This window comes from Taurulus bubalis, assembly GCF_910589615.1.
Source record: "Taurulus bubalis genome assembly, chromosome: 3".
Classification (NCBI taxonomy): domain Eukaryota; kingdom Metazoa; phylum Chordata; class Actinopteri; order Perciformes; family Cottidae; genus Taurulus; species Taurulus bubalis.
Window position 1 is genome coordinate 16,221,821 of NC_136591.1, and position 24,834 is coordinate 16,246,654.

Here is a 24,834-nt window from a genome sequence, read left to right on the forward strand (position 1 = left end):
TTAGTATTTGCTTTGTTTGTGTGAGCGTGAGAAAATATAGCCATCTGCATCTTTCTGGGGAATTCACTGCAGATGAGCAAGAAGGTCTGCTTTTAAGCCGCTAATAAATCAGCTTTGGGTAAACCAAGTATCTGCAGAATGAATGAAAAAACTCTGTTAGAGATGATAAATGCTAAACAAAGATTATAAATGTGCTTCACGGTTAGATCAGTACACACACGCTGTGTCTGTCGTGCTCAGCAGTGGGTTTATCTAGTTGGTATGTTTATGCCCTGACATATCCCTATCCATAGTATTTTGCATAATTTCCTTTAATATTTGCAAAGAAATTTACGGACATGTGTGGTACTCTGTTGTGACTTTAACTGCCTGTAATAGCACACCAGGGTTCAGGTGTCTGTGCTGCTCTAGAAGGAGTATTTTTAACACTAATTCTTCTCCACAGTAACCCTCTGTGTATTACACCACTGGCCCAATCTAAGTATGTGACTATTCGGTGGGTAAAGCTTAGGTTCATGGACGGATTGTGGTCTCCAAAGTAGCAGGACTGGCCCTGCCCAGCAGGGTCAAGTCTATGAACACTCAACTTGAGGCCAGTAAGAGACTCTTAAGGCTTCCGATGAGATTAGTTTCCAGAACATTCCCATAGCTTCATTTATGATTATGTCAACATTTCCAGGGAACTAACAAGGTTCTTTGATGCATTACTTTATTTAAAGATCAGAAAAATGTTCTTGACCACATTAGATCTTTCATTGGTGAATGCAGTAATGTTCCTTTATGATCCCTAGATTGTTAATGGTTATTTTATGGGAACCTTATTTGGGTTGTTTCTGTAAAGGGTGGAAAGAGAGAGAGAGAGAGAGAGATAGAAGCTACATCAAACCTCTTGAAAGCCACATGGAGCCTATAAATGTACATTCACATTGAATGTTCGCCTCATAATATGTTTTCTTTAAAGAAGAACTTATCTGGGATGGAAAGTGAAGCTTGAAAGATGCAAGATTGTATTTATCAGAGAGGACACGTCTAAATATACACTATAAGTGTTGCATTCTGGGATATGTAGGATCCAGTGTTTTTGATTCTTCTTTTGATTAAAATATGTCTCTTCTGAATCCACCAAAATGATGCTGCTCAATATACTAAATCACTTGAGTGACCCTAATATCAATTTATATAAATATATATATATATATATATATATATATATATATATATATATATAGAGAGAGAGAGAGAGAGAGAGAGAGAGAGAGAGAGAGAGAGATTTCACACACATATATAGATACACACACACACACACACTATCTCTCTCTCTCTCTCTCTCTCTCTCTCTCTCTCTCTCTCTCTCTCTCTCCAGTCGCTTCACCCACTAGAAAGCGCTCAGTCGCCGCTTTATGACCGCGCGCAGCAGCTGGTGGCCCGAGCAGCTCACTCTCTCCGGGTCCATGTCTCTCTCTCTCTCTGAGCCGCATCCCTCTCTCTCTATCCGGGTCCATGTCTCTCGCGTGTAGATGTAGGCGGTAACCGGTAACAGGAGCTCACAGCGGGACACTTTGCGCCATGGAGGACTGCTGTTCCGAGGAGGGCGAGAGGATGGAAGCGTGGCTGGACGACCACCTGGAGTTCACCCACTCCTACTTTATGAGGAAGGCGTCAAGGTAAAGGGGGCAGCCAGCCTCCAGCTGGTGGACTTGTTTTGTGAGCATGTGATGGTCGTTCTAGTGTGATCTCTGGGGATCTCTTATAGTGGGATCTCTTATAGCAGGATCTCTTATCGTGGGATCTCTTAGTAGGACATTTTATAGTGGGATAACTTATACTGGGATCTCTGGGGATCTCTTATTGTGGGATATCTTATAGTGGGATTTCTTATAGTGGGATCTCTGCGGACCCAAGTTGTTTGCTTTGTGTGCAGCAGCTTCATGTCCTGTTAGTTTAAGCAGGATTCCCTTTACCTCTCTCCGTGAGGACAGAGGACTGGAGAGCCCTTCCATGACCTACCTAGCAGTAAACAGGCTCTCCAGCACTGGTGGTGGGTATTTCAGGTCCAGGCTGACCCTGCTCAGGTAGTCTGTACCTGCAGGCTCTCTGCTGAGCTCCTTTCATTTCACAATCAGCAAGCGCTTTGAGAGTTACACAGGGCCCTTCAATCATTAACTTTTACTGCTGCCAATCATTCTGTTTAATTCTGAGCGAGAGACATTTAATTTCTTACGCAAACACAGATTCCAAACCAGTCTTTGGAGCTATATAAAGGCTTTTTGCAGCAGCATGCTCATCAGGACACTCCAAGTCTGTATCCGTGACGACCCCTTCAGACCCATTTATCCACTTACACCACCATGGCAACTTCGTCCGGAGACTGCAACACACATTATCTCAATCTCAAAATAGTTTCCATAAAATGCATTGTCATATTTCGGACTGCTTTACATAACAAAAAAACCCCACTAAAAAGTGAGTCAGTGCAAGAGCCGTTCTGATTGAGAGGCATGTCATCCAGAAGTCCTGACCAGCCACACCTCTCCTGGACACGTACAGGTCGGCTCTGTGGGGAGGACTCCACCACACTGCAGTCAGATAATAGCCATCCTCTGGCTCCTGGCGTTGTATTGGTCTGGCTCGGGGCCCAAGATGCCATGGTTAATGCCATGCTTAATGCCATGGTTAATATGGTTAATGCCATGGTTAATGCCATGGGTAGCACCTGTTTGCCCTCCCTTACGCTTAGGTGAACAGAGAAGAATGAGTCACATGACCCACATGGCTTGAAAACATGTGTGTGATTGTGGTGAGAGCTTCTCCATAACTACATCAAATAAAGGAATATCTAAACTAATCTAATCTATAAATGTACTGGTCACAGACAAACATCAGAGGAAATCCGAGGATGCAGTTTGATCCCCGACTCTGCTGGTCCATGTTGATGTGGTAATGTTGGGCAGGCTGTTCCTGCCTGTATGAATGTTAGTTATCCTGATGGGCAGGTGGCCCTCCCATCAGTGTGTGAATGGGTAAATGATGACAAGTAGTGTGAAAGTGCTTTGAGTGGTCAGAAGACTAGAAAAGAGATGTACAAGTACAGGACCATTACTATTCACATTCAAGTGTGTTATCCTCAGGGGCCTCACTCACTGACCTCTAGCTGCTTACACCTGTTGTTACCTGCAGATACAAAGTTTCATCTGCTCTTCTAGCAGACTGTTCAGTCAAATGTTCTCAGATTCATATAATCTGCTGCAAGACACCAATGTGTTTCTCCAGCAGATTAGGGTTCGGAGGAGAAGACATGCATAGTGGTGGATGGAAATATGAACTTGTATCTGTTGTTGATAAGGCAAACGTGTGAGCAAAGTGTTCACACATCAGCAGACACAGAGCAACATCAGTAATTTGTCCCGTGAACCCTAATTCTGACCTCAGTAAAATGACTTGTAAAGCCAAACCGCATTGACAGGTTGGGACAAAAGTAACGTTGGAAAGCATGGAAACACAGATGCAGCCCTACTGCTGGTTAGGCTGGGTACACACTAAACCTACCATATGCATGAATGGTGTCTCCAGGTGCTTCTGTCAAAGAGGGTTGCATATGAAAAGATTACATGTAATCTGGATTACAAAATATTATTTTTTCAAATAATGTAAGTTGGAGAATTGGAACAGTACATCTGTAGTTTGTACCAGTTCCGTCTTTGTAAAGGTCATTTCAATCGACCAACTGTAAATGCTGACTATGCAAACTCCATGTAATTTGCATTGAACATGTTTTGAGGTTAGGGTGAGAGAGAATTATTAAAGAGAAGAGAGCATTTTTGCAGAACCCACATTTTTGTCCATGCTTTTAGTATGAGGTGCAATATTTTCAATGCTGTATTTTGATGTAATCCCAAAACAATCCAAATTTAGCATTTTTGGTTAAAATTGCAGCATAAATGATGTCCGTTTGGGTTTTCGGGAGGATTAGCGCCTGTAATCATAGCCTACCTGTGTGTGGATTTATGTATTTAATCATATGGTCAATATTCTTCCAACTGTCAGGAATAAAATGTCTGTGTATGTTGGCCTGAATATGTCGCTTGCCGTTAATGATATGCTGTCAGTCATGGTTTCAGGTGCTACTTCAGTCTTGACACTTTACAGCTTTACAGCTAACCTCATGCAGCTGTACGGATACAGAACCTTCTGTTACAATATGTGTCAATAATATAAGACACAGTTTCTCCTGTCCTCCACAGGGAGATGGTGAATGCCTGGTTCGCTGAGCGTGTCCACTCCATCCAGCCATCTGCCTCCAAAGAAAACCCTCCACAGCAGCGGGCCCTTCAGTCCTCCGCAGACTCCGACCCCGCCTCTGCCTCTGCCTCTGCCTCTGCCTCCCCCAACCCCCACTCCACCCTCTGCCTCCTGGACAACTGCTGCCCTTCCCCAGTCAGGGTCCCAAGTCCGGCCCCCGGCACCCCGACACGCAAGATCTCAGCGTCCGAGTTCGACCGGCCACTCCGACCCATCGTGGTGAAGGACTCTGAGGGCTCTCTGACGTTTCTGAGCGACGCCGACCGTGAAACGGTCCCTCTGAGGGGGTCAATGATGGGGGAAGGGGGTGCCAGCGGGGTGGGCAATGGGGTGGGTAGTGCCAACGTGGCGGATCGCTGCGCCAGACTGCTGGAGCTGGTGAAGGACGTGTCGAGTCATCTGGATGTGACAGCCCTCTGCCACAAGATCTTCCTGCACATCAATGAGCTGATCGCCGCTGACCGCTACTCTCTGTTCCTGGTAGGAGGGCACAGGGTTGTGACAGCTGCTTCACCTGGAGCCACTATTCACACTTACCTTTCACTCTTCAGGTCATTTCTCATTGGACAAACATAGAGGTCTGAGTAGTAGCACCTGTCTGTGTCAATAATAAAATGACTGGTAATAATGAATACTAGTATTAATGACGATGATGTGAAATAGTTAGTTTGATTAAATGTTTTGATTACCCGCTTCACATTGTCATGTCAACCCTAAATGGAGTGTCCGATAATGCTCTGTGGGTTCATCACTATAAGGAGTGTTTTACAAAACAGCTGACTGCTGCGGGAAACAACCTTTAAATTACATTTGTTGTAATTATTTGATGCATTGTTATTATGAAAATATTCAGCAGTGCAACTTTAAGGATCTCAGGAGATAATGAGATTGGTCGAGCGTGTATGAGTCTGTCCCCGGGCTAATCCTGCATACTGCTGCACCAAACAACATACTATTTCTGTGTGTGTGTGTGTGTGTGTGTGTGTGTGTGTGTGTGTGTGTGTGTGTGTGTGTGTGTGTGTGTTGTGTCCTAGGTAGGCGAGGACAGCTCCAACAGGAAATTCTTGGTCAGCCGCTTGTTTGACGTCGCCGAGGGATCCACGCTGGAGGAGTCCTCAAGTAGCTGCATCCGGCTGGAATGGAACAAGGGCATTGTGGGACATGTAGCCGCCACGGGACAGCCTCTCAATATCAAGAACGCTTACGAGGTGAGGGACCACAGATTATAATTATGATTATGGAGAAGCCTGTTATGAGGTGCTTGGTTTTGTATGCTTGTTGTGTGTGTGTGTGTGTGTGTGTGTGTGTGTGTGTGTGTGTGTGTGTGTGCGTGTGCGTGTGCGTGTGCATTGTGTTTTCTTTGGTTCATTTGGTGGTTGGTGCTGACGGAGCACAGCCTTGCAAGGCGGTCCTCTGGATACTTGGTCTTCACCACACAAACACACATGCACATTTTAGACGACAGTTTGAGAGTACTGACCTTTTGTGTGATCCGGTTACAACACAGTATCATTTTCTCACTTCAGTCAATGGTCAAACCAACCTCACTTGGAACTCTCCCACTAAGGAAATGGTTGAGACTCCTGAACAAAGAATTAGTTCCAGCAAACAAGTTCCCCTAAAACCTTTTTAAATTTGTTGTTGGAAGGTGTTTTCCTGAACCGTTGACCGAGCCAAGCTAGCTGGTTGCCCCTGTTTCCAGTCGTGATGCTAAGCTAGGCTAACCACATCCTGACTCCAGTTTAACACATAGACCCAAGATCAATATCAATCTTCCCATCTCACTCTAAAAAAGAAAGCAAAACACTTTTTTCTTCAAAAAAGGTTTAATTTTTCCTTGAATAAATAAAGTTCAATATAAATGGGCCAGATATGGCAAAAATGAAACGGGCCAAAGCTGGCTCACATTTAGCCGCATCGAGCCGGAACACAGCCGATCAGCCGACACTCAGCCGCAATACGGTCGAGTTCACTGCTACCTGGGAGGAGACGTGACACCAGTGTAAGTCACTTGATGGAGCTGAGTGGGCCTTCAGAAGCCTCTTCTCTCTCTCTCCAACTCCACATTCACATAGCAAATAAGGGGTTTGTCTCAATGTGATGGATAACAAGCACGAACGGAACTATGTCTGTGAGGCTTTGTTTTGGAGAGGAGTGGAACTTTGTGTTGCATAACGCTGACGGCTGCATGTGTGCAGCTACTTGATTAATCGGTTGATGAGGATTTCAATACAGATCACAGCAGGTCTGATGGCCAATACTTTTTCAAATGTTTAGTCTCTCTTAAAGAACAGTTTATCTCAACTGTGTTGCTACTCCTTTCAAGCTTCATGATTTCGGACGGCTCATATAACATTTACAATGCTAATAATGATAGTAGTGGCAGATTCATATTAATTTCAGAACCATTTTGTTCTAGATTTCAGTCAACAAAACACTGTTTGGCTTCTTAGGTTAAGTAGCCTACTTGCTCATATTTTTAAACAGTTTTCCCATTTACCAAAAGAAGAAAGGGTTTTAGGATGTGGATTCTACCTCGGGTAGGTGGCCATTATCCCAAATCACTATCAGTGAGAAATACTACACAGAAGTCAAATGTCCTCATAAACAGCACATCTTCTACGTGGCCCTGTAACAAAGTAATGGAATTAGTAAATATGAGGTATAGCCTCTGGCATTAGAAGTACTGCTACTTTACTCCTGTAGGTCGTGAGCTAGTTAGCGGGTCATGCTAATGGTCGCGGCTCATGTTTTAGCTGATCAAAACACTGTTTGGCCTGTTTCAATTAAGACACCTTCCCAACTCTTCAGATGCCTAGCAGACTATCTGTCTGTGGAAAAAGCACTGGGCAGCAAACAGTTAATACAAATTGGTAACAGTTTTTATTGCTTGAAAGATGAGTTTGATCTATATATGCTTTGCCTCCCCAGGACCCCAGGTTCAATGTTGAGGTGGACCTGATCACAGGTTACAAAACCCAGAGTATCCTTTGCCTTCCCATCAAGAACCACAAAGATGAGGTAAGTCATTACACACTGGAGCTCTACAGCTTGTTTTTACCCACTTCTAGGAGGTCTGATGTTACGGTAGACCAGTCGGATCGGGCTTATCTAAATGGACTTTTTGTTTGTCAAGCCCAGTGTGATATAGACGGGCAAAGAAGGCTGATGTGTATAACGCCAGCTTTATAGAAATGATGGGAATCTGTATGACAATGTCCACTTACTAGCTTTGTCTTGGTCTTTCAACCGTATTTCATGGTCATCTTCAGCAGATGGACTTTGCTTGGTATTGATTGAGATGGCTCAATTTTCATTATGTATGTGCAGCATGCAAGTATTGAACTCCATCTGGGCCCTATTTCTCGTACCTGGCTCAACAAAGTAGAGCAAATGTCATATTATCCAGCTTAAATTAGCGAGATGATTGACATCAGGCTAACTCGGTTTCTCCACGGAAGATCCGCGCTGAAACGTCTCGTTAATTCTAACCAGACGTCAGTCATCTGGATAAATGCGCGTGCCCGCTACTCTTCAGAAGGGATAATAATCAAGCACTGACACCACAATGTTCTAACAGTACAATGCCAAATAAACTCAGAGGAACCTCTTTTTATTTCTCCGCTGATAAGCAGGAGATGATCATGATGGCATATGAGGAATGCATCACCTTAATCATTCACAGCAAACGCGTTGCAAATATTCGCAACGCGTTTGCATCGTTGTTGGTGTGAATGCAGCATAACACCGCCCCCGCTGGGAGACATAAGCATCGCAAATATATCAGACAAGTTAAATGCGTCAGTGTTGGGAAAATGTATCGGCTAATTTTAAGTGCTTCATCACCCAAATCAATCAGATTATATTTATTTAAATGTATCTGCTGGCATTAGTATACAAATTAATATATACTTATGACGATATATGTACTGTATGTGTTTATGTATCATGTACTATTTATTATTCATAATCAGAAATTCAATCAATTGAAGCAGTGAGAAATAAATTGTGTATGATTCTCTGTATTCTTATCACGATCACCTTAATCATGTTCTACAATAATGGTATCTATGGTGTACTAATAACACTGTCATATAATTTTGAGTGCTTTCAACACATCCATAAGATTCTTAAGCACTAAATAAACGTAACCCTCCCGTTGTCTTGGGGTCAAAATGACCCATCAACACACATACATATACACCCGTACACGGGTCATTTTGACCCCAAGACAACGGGAGGGTTAAGAACAGCGCGGCATGCAGCGGCTGATAGTCTATGTCTGTGAGACGGGCAATCGGGCAATAGTGATCAATGTCCGCGGCTCTAAAAGCTCTTGTAAATAAATTATTTTTTGTCGGCAGAATCTATAGCGCAAAGAACGGATCTTGGCGATCTGGAAGAACTCTCTCCCTATAAAACTAATATAACTAATATCGCTCCTTCATCAATGAGGAAGGGAGCTGCCTTTTTTGTCCGGTGGGAGTGGCCAGCTTATCCAGTGAATTTCAGTAAGCCTGCGCTGGAGCAGGTTCACATTTTTGGCTGTGTTAACTCAGTAAGCCAGGTACGAGAAATAGGGCCCTGGTGGCAACTGCGTAATCTTCATGACAATTCACTGAGGAAGACCATAGGATGCAGCGGAAGGTCTGAAAAACCTATTAAATAGACTTTGAGTTGGTCCAACTAAATGTTGAGATTCTTATATTTATATATATAAATATATATTTGTGGGGGCCCAGCTGGTTATTATGGCTGTATGGCGTTTGCAATCAAGATTCTAAAAAACAAAAATTGCCAAAGTGCCCTTGAGCCATTTAGACGTGTATCTAACATTTCTCCCCGTGGAGCTGTTTGAGTTTTTACAGTTACACTATATACAATCTGGAGATCAGTTTCACTAACTAATTGCATCCTGTTCCAATACACAGCTGTAGCTATGCAAGCCTTGTTGACGGGACACCTTATCAACAACCTTGTGCATCATTTCACAGAAAATCTGTTATTTTTAATATTTACATTTACATTGTGTATATAATAGAAATCAAGACATACTATTTAAAAAGCAGTTATAACCACTTCCGTGTGTGTCTCGGCTCCCATTTCATAATGGAATTCAATGTACAAGTGAACACAACTTGTGCTTCAAGTAATTTCTTTTCACTAGATCTATGTACAAGTCATCCTCATTTTGATTAACTTTTTCTGTTATGTTTTCTCTGTCCAGGTAGTTGGAGTGGCTCAGGCTATCAATAAAAAGTGTGGGGAGGACAGTGCCTTTACTGAACAGGATGAAAAGGTCAGTAAAGTCCACAGGTACACCAACAAGAGCCACATGTAAATCCAGAAAGTTAGAAAGATGTTTGCTTTGTACTGACATCTGACGTGTGTCTCCTAGATACAGGAATATAGAACTGTCCTTGACCTCAGTCCGTCTTTCTATCATTTCCTTTCTCCTCAGGACTTCTCAGCCTATTTAGCCTTCTCAGGCATCGTGCTGCACAACGCTCAGCTCTACGAGACATCGCAGCTCGAGAACAGACGCAACCAGGTGGGTCGGTGTGAATGTGTCTCAGAAGGTATGTGTACGCCGCGGAGACACACCTCTTAACACCATGCGGTCCTCTGTGTGTGCAGGTGCTGTTGGACCTGGCCAGTCTGATCTTTGAGGAGCAGCAGTGTCTGGAGGTTTTACTGAGGAAGATCGCTGGAACCATCCTGTCCTTCATGCAGGCCCAGGCCTGTACCGTCTTTACCTCCGACGACGACTCCATGGTCAGCACACACACACACACACACACACACACACACACACACACACACACACACACACACACACACACACACACACACACACACACACACACACACACACACACACAACATGTTCATACCTTAAAGTCTGTATGAATGTGTAAGATATTATTAAGTCCTAATCTGAAATGATGAGATAACCTTTGAATGAATATCTGGAGCTGCAGTCCGACCTCCACAGTCAATGATCAAAGTCTGTGACTTATTGCATTGTTTTCAGAATAATTGCGTCATGTCTTCACCTCGTCTTTAGTGGTGCCTTTTATATTGATCTAATTGATTTGATTTACCACCCAGTCCGATGTATTCTGTTGCGGCATATGTGGAGACAACATTACCATTTTCAACTGTGATAGAATTTCAGGAGGGACAACCAGGAGACTATTTTTTGATGTGCTTTACATTAAAACATTTAACAGGGCATGAAGCAGTTTAGACCACGATAACCATGATCATGTCAAAAAAAAAAAATGCTCAAATGTTTTTTTAGTGCAAATGGGTACATGGCTTTCTTGTTTCCCTTGAAGTTTAATGGACTTTAAATGAATAGCAGCTTTCAGAAGCAGACAGGTGGAGTTGGACAGACTTGACACTTCTGACAGCAAGTGGACATGCAGAGTTTCTGTTTCGCAAATCAAGAACTTTTATATAGTGAGCAGACAGAACAGTAGCTGGCCGTGTTTTAATGTAAATATGGTCTCTTTCACTCTAATGGCACACACATCTGAACACTGTTAGAATCCTCTGTGGACATTAACATTGGTTTTGGCTTGTCTTCCTCTGGGGGCGTCCAGGGCCTGAAAAACACTGACACACTTCACACTCTCACACAGAAACTAAGCACAAAAAAGGAAGCAAATGAACTGTCATTGATAGATGAGCTTGGTTACAGTATTCCACATCTCGAGTGGTTAAGGCTTCTAAAAATCTACTGTGCTGTTCAATTTACGATATATTGTACCAGTACTTTGATTCAAACATTTCAAACATTAAGAAATACCTAAAAAAGTACCAGCGATACGCATATACATGTAGACAGAACACATGGAACCAGACAAAACCCAGACAACGCCATGGTAGCGACCTGTCAATCACCTTGTAGCCCCGCCCTAAAGCATCCCCTGTACGTATCATTTTTTAACATGTTGCATGTAGCTCTTGTTTAAGGGGAACTTTCAACCACATCACACCGACTTCATCAGCGAACTGCACATTATTGAATTCAGTTTGCTGACAGAGGGTTATTTTATCAAGCACTTTATTGAATATGATATTATTGTATACTGATGCTACAAAATGTCCACTTCAATGCACATTATTGCCCATTTAGAAGTGGGTTTTACATTCAGCAATGAAATATTTTTGTTGAAATTTGTCCATAATCAATCTTTTAATCAGTAAAGATCCAACCATGCAATATGTCTTACTTCTCTGGCATTAGTAATATTTTCCAACACACATTTAAAATCATTTTAAACCCCACTCCCAGTCCCAACAACAATATCTCAGTTGTATAATGCATTCCACTGGGCTGACTGCTGACTGTACTGAATGTCAAGTTATTCTAAACATTGGTTTTTACTAAGTTTACTACATTGCCAATTCACCATTCAATATTTGTGTTGAGGTCTGGGTGAAGTGAATGGGGAACGCGATGCCATTGAAGTGGTTTGTATTAGGTTACAAAACATTGGAGTTTAACTTTCTCTGGTTTACATTATAAGCAGGTCAGACATGCTGCGACGAAGGCTTTTGTTTTAACATTGCACAACAAACTGCAAACTGTAAAAAAATGAAATTCTGAGAAATGCAACGTAGAAAACCTGCTGGTTTCAGGCACTTTGGACCAAACAACATGGCAACATAGCTGACCTCTTTGATCCATGTCTGTATGACATTCTTTATGGCACACCATCTAAAGTGCTAAGTAAACTACACACAGTACATCCAGAACTCTGCTGCTCTCCTCACTCCTGTGATCACATCAGCTCCAGAACCTCCACTGGGTCCCTCAACACCAGATCCAACTCAAAGCCTTCTTCTCACTTCATAACCAGGAGCTCACTCCCCAAATACTTCTGAAATGTACCAACCAATATGTGTGGTTAATTATTGTGTTGAATTCTTTGTGTGTTGTTTTATTGTATCATTTTAACTAGTGTAAAGTACCCTTGAGTACTATGAAAAGCTCTCTATGAATACATGTATTATTATTATTATTATTATTATTATTATTATTATTATTATTATAACGTGGTTCTGGTCTTAGTGTAAATACTGTAGGGGGCTCAGTAGGGGCCCACAGCTCTTTTTAACCCCAGGGCTCCCGAGCAGGCTAATCGGGCCCTGGATGATCCAGACAAACAGGATGTTGCTGATGATTTCACAGATTTGTTTTCATTTCTCTGCTGTGAGCCATATGAACAGAATTCTGTTCACATCCATTGAGGTTTGGGCAGAACTCTCCGAGACAGATACCTCAAAGCCTCAACAGATGCAACAAAGTTATCTGCAATGGCTAAAACACTAATGAGAAATGAGGAAAATGAGCGTGAATTAATTTGGTATTTTCTGGAATTTACAGGTTAAGAATCAAAAGGTTTTATTTGATGCATTTACCTTGAGCTCTCTGTATGTGTGTGTGTGTGTGTGTGTGTGTGTGTGTGTGTGTGTGTGTGTGTGTGTGTGTGTGTGTGGGTGTCCCTCTCATGACCTCAAAGTTGCCAGACCAGCTGTCTCCCTTTCTTTTATATCCCTCCCCGCTTCTGTCTCTCTTGTCTCCTTCCTTACTAAACATTTACTCTGAGATTAAGGACTTTTACTGGCCTTATCTACCAGACGTCCCTCTGTATACAGTGTCAGTGTTACATGTCTGCAGTCTCTCAAGCAGGACCCACAGGTCTTTGGGTTTGAACGTAACCTTTCCCCTAGGAAAGGAGCTTTCCTGTAGGAAGTCTAATAAATGACAGTGCTGGTCTTTAACACTGGGACCTACCAACAATAACACAGGAGAGTTTTCAAGCAGCTGGCCTGTGTTGGCTCACTGTATTTTACTCCAGTGTGTGTCATCTGTTTAGAAACAGTGATGTGCTGTGTGTTTTGTTCGTATGTGTTTGCAAATGTTCACAATGCACAATGTGTGTGATTGGGTTGGAGGCGCTCATTTCAGTGGCTTAACCCTCCTCAATGGGAACTAGGATTGACTCCATGTGTTCTGAACAACATACATGTTGATAAATCAACAGGAAATGGTAAATGCACTGTTCTGGTTGTTTTCTATCACTCATGATTCATAGTTGGTTTTCTGATGTGAAACCTCAAGCACTCTGTGAGGCTGAAGGCATGGAGGTGCAACATGCCAACAGTGAAAATATTAGCATGTTCATTCAGATTTGTTTTATACAAAGTAGAAATTCTATATTTTGTGTATAAGAACAACTTGTATTATGAGGATATTGTGAGACCAGTGTGTTTGGGCCTGTGGCCTCCTATCATGCCCATTGGACCACACACCTTGGCAGTAGGTGAAGTTGTGGTAGATATACTCTGCTTCTACTATTCTGAGGCACTCACAACCCCATCATGTGTAAAACGTGTTGCTCTCTTTAGCATGTCAGGAAACTTTTGCTAGTTAGCGCTACACACAACTAGGGTGAGGCTCATGGGAATGGCTTGAGTTTGCAAGTATTTGGTCATAAACAAAAGTATTAGGCAGATTGAAGTTTTGACCCTTTGGGCAACATGGCTTGCAGGGTCCGAAATGAGCTTCCTCCGTAGGGTGGCTGGGCTCAGCCTTAGAGATAGGGTAAGGAGCTCGGACATCAGGAGGGAGCTTGGAGTTGAGCCGCTGCTCCTTCGTGTCGAAAGGAGTCAGCTGAGGTGGTTTCGGGCATCTAGTCAGGATGCCTCCTGGACGCCTCCCATTAGAGGTTTTCCAGGCACGTCCAACTGGTAGGAGACCCCGGGGAAGACCCAGGACACGTTGGAGGGGTTATATCTCCCGGCTGGCCTTGGAACGCCTCGGGATCCCCCAGAATGAGCTGGAAAGTGTTGCGGGTGAGAGGGAAGCCTGGGTCGGCCTGCTGAACCTGCTGCCACCGCGACCCGACCCCGGATAAGCGGCTGATAACGGATAATGGAATGGCTTGCAGGGTTTTGTAGGAAAACGGATGGAAAATAAGAAGTCACATTTTGTCGGATATTATACGGACAGTTGTATAAGGATACGTTGCTTGGTTATGGTTAGAGAAAGATTTCAGTCATGGTTACAAGAATCCGAGTTAGACACGGGTTGCAAAAGGCATAAGATTTGTGATCTAAACTTCTCCTTGAAATTATTTTGCAAAATATTTGTCATTCTACTTCTGCCTTGCACGTATAACTGCAACAGGTCATTTGCTATCGAAGCAGTTGAACAACCGGTGCTCGGTGGTAGGACGTCTCAGACTTCTTTCCTTTTGTTTCTTTCTCCAATGTTTGGCTCCACTATTAAACACATACATCACACAGTTTATTGTGTTATGTTATGGATTGAGAAAATGTCTGGAGGTCCATGATATAACATGATTGATGTGTCTGCCACATGCTGGTAACTGCATGTGGAAAACCCTCACGTACGTGACCAAGAAACCAATTATTCGTCCTGCCTTGATTGATGCTTGCAAAGAATAGGAGATGACCAGTGTGATTTATTTCAATATTCCTACATGCAGGAAAGAAAATTCCATTATCCTGTGTTATCCTGTTATAAACTTTCCCGCTTGACAGAGACCCCAATAAATGTCATAACATGGCCAGGTCCCATTTCTGTTTAAAACAGCTTTATTACCCTCACCTCGATGGATCAGGATGCACTAATGCCATAGTGTGAAGGTGTGTATGTGCATGCAAGGGTAGAGGGGAGATTTTTCCAAAACCAAGAAGCCTTTCCATCTTTAACATCCTGTCCCCACCTCTTAAAAATGGAAAAAGGATCCATTGCGAGGTTTTGGGAGTGCAGGTTGAGAGAACACAAGTCCCTATAAGGTGGGGAAAGGCGAAACGATCACTGGAATGTCGAAATAAACTCCCTCTGGCAAGGCTTGATGGGTAATAGATCAACGTCACTTTTTTTTCATCCTTGGAGATGTTATTTAGGCAGCGTGATACCACTGCTTAATTTACGGTATTTGGATGTTGGGATTAGCGTTAATGTTTTAATTGGAGGGAATGAGGAAGTCGATTTGGAAAGAAAACCCGCCGGGTGGACCTGCAGCAAGACCAATTAATACCCTGTATTTATTCATCTGTTGTCAACTGATAGTAATTGCATTATGCTGAGTACATTTAGCTCCCAGCAAGTCCGAGCAACATTACACAAACATATTTTTATTCTTTTTGCAGAACTCCTTCTCCAGTATCTTTCATATGGAATACGAGGAGCTATCTGAAGTCCTCGATGCCCCCAAAAGGTAAGATCACTGTCTTCAACTGAAACCCGTTATTTAATTAAAAGTCCTGCACATTGACCTTGAGGCGTAATCAGTTTCAACCAGTTATTAGCGCTAATATTTCCGTGAATTTTCAAACCACCCTTTTTCCTCACCCAGAGAGGCCCTTAGATGAGGTTTGTGTAACAAGTACTTGCATGAGGAGTCATTATCATCATACAGCATATACATTCACAGAGGGAGAAGCAGAAACAAGGGATGGAAGACGGAGGTGTTGGCAGTCGAAAAAGTCTCATCGGGCCCGATCCGTCATTTTGAATCGAAAGATAAAATTCAGTTTATTTTGAATAAACTGAATTTTTATTCAGCTGCTTATTATACCGGAACAGCTCGGTCCAATTCTCATACGTTTGTAGATCTGATTTGCAATCCCATGGGATCTTCTTCACCAAATATTTGATCCCCAGCTCTCAGCTCCGGCTCTTTTTCTTAGTCTCTTCTGGCTCTACACACCATCTTTAGGGTTCATTTGACGGCTCCTCAATCACGACCTGTTTATCACGATGAAGTGGGCTCTTGATATACATTGTCATATTAAAGTGATTGTGAACTATATAGCTGGGGATCGAACTTTTCCATGAGTACCTGAAATAATAGATGCTCCAGTTTGATGGATTACATAATTATACTAGAATTTATTATTTATATGTCAGGTGTGCGAGAACCCATCAACATGATTTGATAGTAATGACACCAGATCAGATACAACTGCTATGTAGGTTTCCCATAATTAATCAAAAGCTTCTCCATCCTGATAAGAATAACATATCTGAAGGATACACTGAAACATGAAATTTCTCAAAATATTAGAAATGAACAAATTCACAAATGTCCAATCTCAGCTTGTCGGGCTGTGAGCACCCATCACCTGTGATTGTATTATGAGGATACTTCAAGGAGCAAGTGAGGATTATTATGAGGGAAACTAAACAAAGCAAACCTTTTTTTAGGTTTTAAATAATACAACTTTGGTTTGTCAAAGAAAACATCTGGACTCAAGGTCCACATACTAGCATTTTTTCCAAAGCGTTAAATCGCACCTCATGTATTTCATGGAGTTTGCTCAGTTGTCACCGAGTTGTTGATGGTTCAGTCACATTATGACAGAACGGATTACATTACATCACATTTCATTTAGCTGATGCTTTTATCCAAGGCGACTTACAATGAGTGCATTCAACCATGAGAATCAAGAAAAGACAATTTATTCAAGAGAGACAAACTACAAAGTGCTATATGTACGTGTAATTTAAGTGTTACTAAAGTGCTACTTCGGAAAAGATGTGCTTTTAATTTGCGGCAGGAGATGTAGAGACCTTCTGCTGTCCTGATGTCAATGGGGAGCTTGTTCCACCATTGAGGAGCCAGGACAGCAAACAGTCGTGACTTTGTTGAGTGTTTAGCTCGCAGTGACGGAGCTACAAGCCAATTGGCCGGTAACCAGTGGAGGTCGCTGAGGACCGGACTAGTGTCGGTGAATTTCGGGAGGTTAAAGACCAGTCGAGCTGTTGCATTCTGGATGAGCTGCAGAGGTTGGATGGCACTAGCAGGTAGACCTGCCAGGAGGGAGTTAGAGTAGTCAAGGCGTGAGATGATCAGAGCCTGTACGAGAACCTGTGCCGCCTTCTGAGTGAGAAGGGGAGAAAAGCCATGTGCGTGAATGACAGAGCCGAGAGAGTTGGTGTACAGAGAGAAAAGGATGGGACCCAGGACAGAGCCTTAAGGGACCCCAGTATTGAGAGGACAAGGTTCAGACACAGATCCTCTCCGGATCGTTGAGGTAGGATGAGAAGAGGGAAGAAATAAGGATCTGGTGGTTTACTGTGTCAAAGGCAGCAGAAAGGTCTTGATGGATAAGGACAGAGGAGAGAGAGGCTGCTCTAGCAGTGTGAAGCTGCTCAGAGAAAGAAAGTTGTTTTGGTGGAGAAAGGAGGAGACTTAGTTAAAGATAGCTCGCTCCAGAGTTTTGGAAAGAAAATCAATTTTCCTTCTGTGATTTGGCCGTGATAACTTTGTTCTGCATGTTTTGGCTTTTAGTGTTTGTTTTTGATTATTTTCTTTGATTCCTTTAATAAACGTCTGGTTCATTTTACGAAACACGTCTCAGGCCAACTATCGGTAATGGATCTGTGTCCTTAAATTCTAAAACTATATTTTACGTTTGTTAAAACTTAGATTTCTTGGGGTGCAATGCTGCGTTCACACCAAACGCAGCACGAATTTGACGGACAACCAGATTACATGCAGAGTCAATGCACAGACGCGATAGGTTGCGAAAAAGCGTTTTTTTTCGCCGGGTGGCGCGAATGACGCGTTTGACATGGGGCGAATTCTGTCGCGTCAGCCAATCAGCGTTGAGAAGCTCCGCCAGTCATCACCGCCGTCCTGCTGTTGCTGAATCAAACTGCTGCTGCTCCGCCTGAAGTAGCGCTGGTAGCGGCCGTCATTCAGACATTGTTGTGGGACTACGGATAATATTATGAACCCAGACACGATGAAGTTTGATGTTCTGACGTATGTGGAATTTACACAACAAGTATAAAGCAGAACTAGTGGTTATTTCCATGGTGGATGGCAGAAACAGTAACTGTTTCTACGGAGATAAGCCAGACGCAGTTCCTGGAAATTCCTGAAATTCACTGAGCTGTGTGCGGCTACGGATGATGTTATGATCCCAAAACCGAGGGGATTTGACATTCCAACATTTTTGGGACTTCCACAACAAGTATAATGCAGAAATAATGGTTATTTCTTCCATGGTCGACAGCGGAAATGATAGCTCTTTTTACGGCGATATGCAACGGAGATAAACCACGGCCCCTTTGATGCGGCGTGAATATTCACACCGCTTTTGGTGTGAACACACTTTTATTGTCAAGCGAGTAAACTGACGCGGTTTGGTGTGAACGCACCATAAAGACCCAGGTGGCGGGTTGTCGGTTCCCCTTTGATTCCCCCTTCCCGTAAGGCCCCGTCACATTCTGGAGTTGATCAACTAATCAAACTCATGATGAAGACCATGAGATGTTGAATTATTAATACATGAGCTGCTGGGCCCCCTTTGAGCTTAAATATAGACTTCCTGTATTTGATGCTTCTATCATACCCACCACGGGCCCGAAATACACACAGTGTAAAAATGTAGTCATCTACAACTGATCAGTCCCCAACAAATGCAGTTTGAGTAACATTTGATCAAAACTACATTGCCCAGCTATTTTTAGTCCTGAGGCCTTTAAAAAAATGAAATTATAAATATTATAAATAATTATAATAATATTATAAATGAGTAGTTTACAGACTAATACGCATCCTTTCATGGGATTTGTTGAAATCAGAATCAGCTTTATTAGCCATGTGTGTTTACGCATACATGCAATTTAACTCCGGTTTACTTCGCTCTACGTATTTATACACAATATACAATAACAAGATAAATATAAAAATGACAAAAAATGTGCAAATGGTGCAGATGGAGGTGACTGACTCACTGTTCACCAGAGTGACGGCCAGTGGAAAGAAGCTGTTCCTGTGTCTGGTGGTTTTGGCGTACAGAGCTCTGTAGCGCCTACCAGAGGGGAGCAGTTGGAACAGCTTGTGTCCAGGGTGTGAGGGGTCTGCAGTGATCTTTCCAGCCCGCTTCCTGACTCTGGAGGTGTGCAAGTCCAGAATGGAGGGCAGGCTGGAACCGATGGTTCTCTCTGCAGACCTGACGATCCGTTGTAGTCTGACTCTAACACAATGTAAAACAATGCCAGCCTTACCCTGTAGACACAGGTCCAGGACCTTCAAAGATCGGAGGCTCACAGTTATTACTCACATATGCTTGTGTGATACATGCTACTGACAGCAGGGTCACAAACAATCAGCTTTTATTGACTCTTTTCACACGTATACCTGCTCAAGGGCCGAGATGCAACAAAGAGACATCGAGTCCATAAAAGCTAGCTGCTTTGGGGCCATCTTTTTAATGGTAAAACAGATGCACCTGTCACATCCTGTGAGCTTCTTGTTTGAACAGAGATGTAAGACAGTGTTCTGCAAAGTACAGCTCTCATGTGTGTGCAAACGGAGCTCAGTCTGAAGGTGACCAACAAACGAAAGAGAGCATGGTCGTTGTGATGATCCCAACCCTGTGATGACACAGAGCAGATGTCTTATCTTGTCTCTCCCCTGTTTAGGTCTAATACCTGCCTTTGAATATGGTTGTGTGTTTGTCCTTCCTCAGGCAGGACTGAGATTTAGCTAAATTGTGGCTCCAACTGGGCCAACGTGGAGGGGGGGGGGGGGGGGGGGGGGGGGGGGGGGGCCCTGCAGGATGTTAGCTTTGACCGGCTGGAATCACAGGAGGCTTTTTATAGTGACATTAACCCGGGGCGGAGGCTTTACAATGATACGCCGTCTGTTTCACCGAAGCAGGAAGTTCAGTCGTGGCCGAATGTGAGTCAATCACAGCGACAGGGAAAGGACATGGGGACTGTAGTCTGTTTGGGTAATTAGACTAGAGTGCAGATGCATGTAGTGTGTTGCATGTCTGGCTGAAGTTAGAGAGAGAGAGAGAGAGAGAGAGAGAGAGAGAGAGAGAGAGAGAGAGAGAGAGAGAGAGAGAGAGAGAGAGAGAGAGAGTGAGAGTGAGAGTGAGAGTGAGAGTGAGAGAGAGAGAGAGAGGACACGTTGTTATAAATAGCCCCAAGCCTGAAAGTCATTCAAAAAACAAACTCTGGTCATGAATAGGATGTTGAAAACTACGCAACACACACACACACACACACACACACACACACACACACACACACACACACACACACACACACACACAGCCAAAATCCGCTGCTTTTGCTCTGACCTCCTGTCATGTTTACACATCTATGTTCCATCATTCATCATGCAGTAATATAGCCGAGTCTGCGGTTGAACCTGGAACAACTAAAGAAAACAAACAGACTTATTAAGCGCTGACAGGCGTGACTGACAGCTTCAGATGTCAGACCTGAGCTGGGGGGCGAGACTCAGCTGCAGTTCTCTCATTAACCAACAGATGTTTTATTATTCATCGCTGTTAGCCAGGAGCTTCAGGAAGCAGGCCCGGTTCAGGTTTATTATGCTTGCTAGAGCAGCGGGGCCAAACTGTGTCTCTAACAAAGTTACTTAAAGTGTCAAATTGCAATCTGTCATTTCAAAATAAAAACACTTGGTTACACAGAAACTGCCAAACAGCAGACAGACACAGCTGGAGCCCAGCTGGTGGACATCGTACAACGTTTAGCAGCTGAACAGCTAAACGGAGAGGAATATTGCCTTTTCTTCAGAATGTTTGTTGGATTTCAACCAGATACATGACCAGATACCTGACCATGACATTCATTTGGCAGATGCTTTTGAACAAAACCACATCCAGTCAAGTACATTCAAACTTCACACAAGGTAGATCTCTTTTCAAACTGGAGGTGCAGCGTAGCTCGGTGTTTCATGTCAACTTACCCGGTTAGTCATGAGAGTGTTTGTGCTGTGTCTCCTCAGGGACTGTGATGTCAGTCAGATTAACTACATGTACGCCCAGTATGTCAAAAACACCATGCAGCCTCTCAACATTGTAGACGTCACCAAGGACCAACGCTTCCCTTGGACAGTCAGTATATCTTGTCTTTGCATTTCTTCTCTTTTTTCTCTTCCCAAAGTGACTAATTATCCCTCTTGTCTTCTGGCAGCGGGAACACCCAGGTCAGACCAGCAACCAGATCAAGAGCTTGCTCTGCACTCCCATCAGGAATGGCAAGAAGGACAAAGTCATAGGTGGGATCTCTTCCTCTCTCTTTCTCTGGCCTCTAAAGTACTAACACTGGGCTGAAACCACCTCTTTTTCATCTGTTCATGCAAGAAAGTCTGTTGGGACAAAACTGATGACATGAACTGATATTTGTTTCCAAGATGCACTGATTAAAAAGTGATGAACTGTTCCTTTAAGTGAACATGTATGTTTAAAGCCGACATGGCCGGGTCAGCCTCCGTTTGGTGAAATCCAGAGAGAGGAGCACTGTGTTGATCATCAGCATAATCAGCTGATAGCAGCTCCATTAGTTGGCCATGAAGACGAGTGATGAGCGTGGATGTCCCTCAGTGATCAAACAGAGCAGGTCCTCACAGCCTCTTAAGAGTCCTGGTGATGAGCAACATCAAAACAGCTCAATGCATTACAATGATATCTATATTTATTCATGAATACATTATTAGCATTAGAGATGCAATGTTCTGCTCTGTGTCCTCTATGTTGTTGTGTAAACAAAAACATTCTCATGCCAGGCGATAGCCGTGACAATATTTTTCATGCAAGATGACCTAATTGGAGGTTTGGGGTCAAAGGTCACTGTGAATCGACAAAATGTAAACTGCAACTTGTCTGGTTTGCAGATTGCTAGAATATGCCCGACAGAAGCACAAAGCTAAAATACAAAATACTGAACGAGATTCTGACAGAGACTGTCCAAACTTTCAATTAAGTTAGTATCAATCAGACACACACATTCCTGGGCCACTGAGCAGTGACTCACTTTGCCTGGTCGGTAACCCGGCACATTAGCATTTTGATCTAAAGCCAAGGATTTTAATTGGGTGCTGTCTATATTAATTTACCACTCTTGTGGTCTTCACAGCATCATGCATGTTTTGTTAGTTTGATTTTTTTTTGTATATTAACATTTTAAGAAATGTATTCTTCTTGTATACTACTTCCTGAACATTGAAATGCCAAAGAAAACACACACAAAAAAAGTCACAGAGCAACAGTTTTTACTTCAACCGCGTGAATGTGTGTGTGTCCATGCAGGTGTGTGTCAGTTGGTGAACAAGATGGATGAAGCATCCGGCACTGTGAAGGCCTTCAACAGGAACGATGAGCAATTCTTGGAGGCCTTCGCCATCTTCTGTGGTCTCGGCATCCAGAACACACAGATGTATGAAACAGTGGAGAGAGCCATGGCCAAGCAAGAGGTCACTCTGGAGGTCAGCCTCTCCCTCTCTCTCTCTCTCTCACACACACACACACACACACACACCCACACAAGAACTAAATCACAAACTCCTCTTCTCCAGCTTTTAGAACCACACTACAGAGACTGTGTGCCTATTTTTAGAGATGTGTCAAACTGTTTATTTATATATATATTTTTAGGATTTTTGAATGGGATTAGCATCAGAAAAGGAAAAACTAAACTAACACAGACCTAAAAAGATACACTATGATCAAATTAAACCTAAAAACTGAATTATATGTGAATTATGTCATGTTACCTGTTGAGAATTTACACAGTGTGTGGTATTTATACTGTGTTCTGTGTCCTGCTTACAGTATATGTGCAGGATTGATTCTACCGGTGGAATGTGTTTGTCTTGTTTATTAATTATTTGCGTGGGGGGGGGTGAAACAATGAGGGGGGGGGGGTGTCCAATCAAATAACTGATGAACAATGAGGGGGGGTGTCCAATCAAATAACTGATGAACAATGAGGGGGGGGTGTCCAATCAAATAACTGATGAACAGTGAGAGGGCGTGTCGAGCCTTAAAACACTTCCTGGAAGCCTGCTCTCCTCATGGCTCCTCCGAGATCCCTCCTCGCTCCTAGCTCCTAGCTCCTCAGAGCAGAATATTGACGGCCATATGGCGATGCAGAACCACTTCCGTTTCAATCGAGGAGCGAGCAAAAACAACAATTAAGAGACTGGGATGTACCCAATCTCTCAGCAACGCAAATCCTCAGAAAGTGACGTCCAGCTCAAAGTAGAGAGATGAGATGCCCAGAGAGCGTGTAGAAGCTGATGTGACACAGAGTCTGTCTGTGTGTTCCAGGTCTTGTCGTATCACGCCTCCGCCGCAGAGGAAGAATCGCGGGAACTCCAGGTAACCGCGGTAAATTACAATTTATTAATTCACCATATACACACATGCCCACATGAACATTAGTTCCCGCTCATTCATTGGTTATGAAATAAACCATTGATATTATTAATGTTATTAATAATAATAAATATATATATTTTTTAAATATATATTTTTTGGTGGCAGAAGGTGGGGCCGCCACTGTTAAATATTAAATATCATATCGCTGCAGCCAGACAGACCTGTGAGTATCTAACTGGTCTTCAGACAGCACATCAGCGCTGTGTCCTCCCGTGTGCAAAGTGTGTGAACTCACACAGCCTGATTAAGAGCCCTCCAGGGGCCAGAGACAGGAAGTGTCACTTGGTATCTAGGACACAGAGTCTGCTGCTCTCAGCGTGTGTTGATCCTCAGGGAACAGGGAGAGCTGCTCCTGGATCTGCAGACAGTCTTGTCATATCAAATGAAATAGGAATTAAATTAAGAAAACCTGGAAATTGATCACCATAATTAAGACTAAATAATGCAGATGATACACGTTCATATGCATGCGTGTCTATCATTGAATCCTTGAATGTATTTGTGTCTCTCTGAAGGGAGCCACGGTGCCGTCAGCCCAGTCGCTGCGTCTTCTGGACTTCAGCTTCAGTGACTTTGACTTGTCCGACATGGAAACCACGCAGGCGACTATCCGTATGTTTGTGGACCTCAACCTGGTCCAAACCTTCCAGATGAAGTACACGGTAAGAACTGACCGGGATGTTATTAAAGTGCATATATATATACGGCATTACATTACAAAACAATACTAATTCTTTATTAGTTATTTAACTTTGCTCATTGTGTAAAAACAAGCTAAATAAGGCACTTGGTAATAAACATCTCACTTCTATGTCAAAATGCAACTCTGCAATCAAAACCTCACAATCCATTTTCAAAATAGCATTTATACAATAAAATGATACACACATGCACCATTTGAATGCCTCTTTCAGAGCAGCACACAGCACAGCTGTCTTTAGCGATGTGTAGACCTTGTTCCCTCTCCCAGAAAGATGGTTCCAGACAGAAGATCTACTCCTTTTCAATCAACAAAAATATTTCTCTTTAAATAAAAGGGACCATGTACAGTTCAAACATAAATGTCACCATTTGATGCCCTGTACCAGATTATAGCTTCAGATAATTTGCATCTGTATTGATATTAATCAATGTAATATTTTACTGTAAATTCACTAAAGCTGAAATACTTATAGTGCAATGGTAAATCACACAGTATTGTAAATTGTGTTGACGGTTTATGGATGTGTGTGTGTGTTGGCTGATGAGTGAATGCGAGTGAGTTAATATTTGTGTATT

The 24,834-nt window shown here is 43.0% G+C and overlaps 1 protein-coding gene across 1 annotated transcript in view; it reads left to right on the top strand.

Moving 5' to 3' along the window:
- Positions 1 to 1,566: 1,566 nt before the first annotated feature.
- pde5ab (phosphodiesterase 5A, cGMP-specific, b) overlaps positions 1,567 to 24,834 on the top strand; it is a gene marked incomplete at both ends in the record, with an annotated part of 32,398 nt that continues 9,130 nt past the window's right edge. The window contains 13 exons of the mRNA XM_079216206.1: positions 1,567 to 1,664; positions 4,242 to 4,779; positions 5,334 to 5,507; positions 7,231 to 7,320; positions 9,527 to 9,598; positions 9,761 to 9,850; positions 9,937 to 10,074; positions 15,496 to 15,563; positions 21,123 to 21,231; positions 21,311 to 21,395; positions 22,426 to 22,601; positions 23,446 to 23,505; positions 24,072 to 24,218. Coding sequence (XP_079072332.1) covers positions 1,567 to 1,664; positions 4,242 to 4,779; positions 5,334 to 5,507; positions 7,231 to 7,320; positions 9,527 to 9,598; positions 9,761 to 9,850; positions 9,937 to 10,074; positions 15,496 to 15,563; positions 21,123 to 21,231; positions 21,311 to 21,395; positions 22,426 to 22,601; positions 23,446 to 23,505; positions 24,072 to 24,218 — 1,845 coding nt within the window. The remainder of the gene's footprint in view (positions 1,665 to 4,241; positions 4,780 to 5,333; positions 5,508 to 7,230; positions 7,321 to 9,526; positions 9,599 to 9,760; positions 9,851 to 9,936; positions 10,075 to 15,495; positions 15,564 to 21,122; positions 21,232 to 21,310; positions 21,396 to 22,425; positions 22,602 to 23,445; positions 23,506 to 24,071; positions 24,219 to 24,834) is intronic.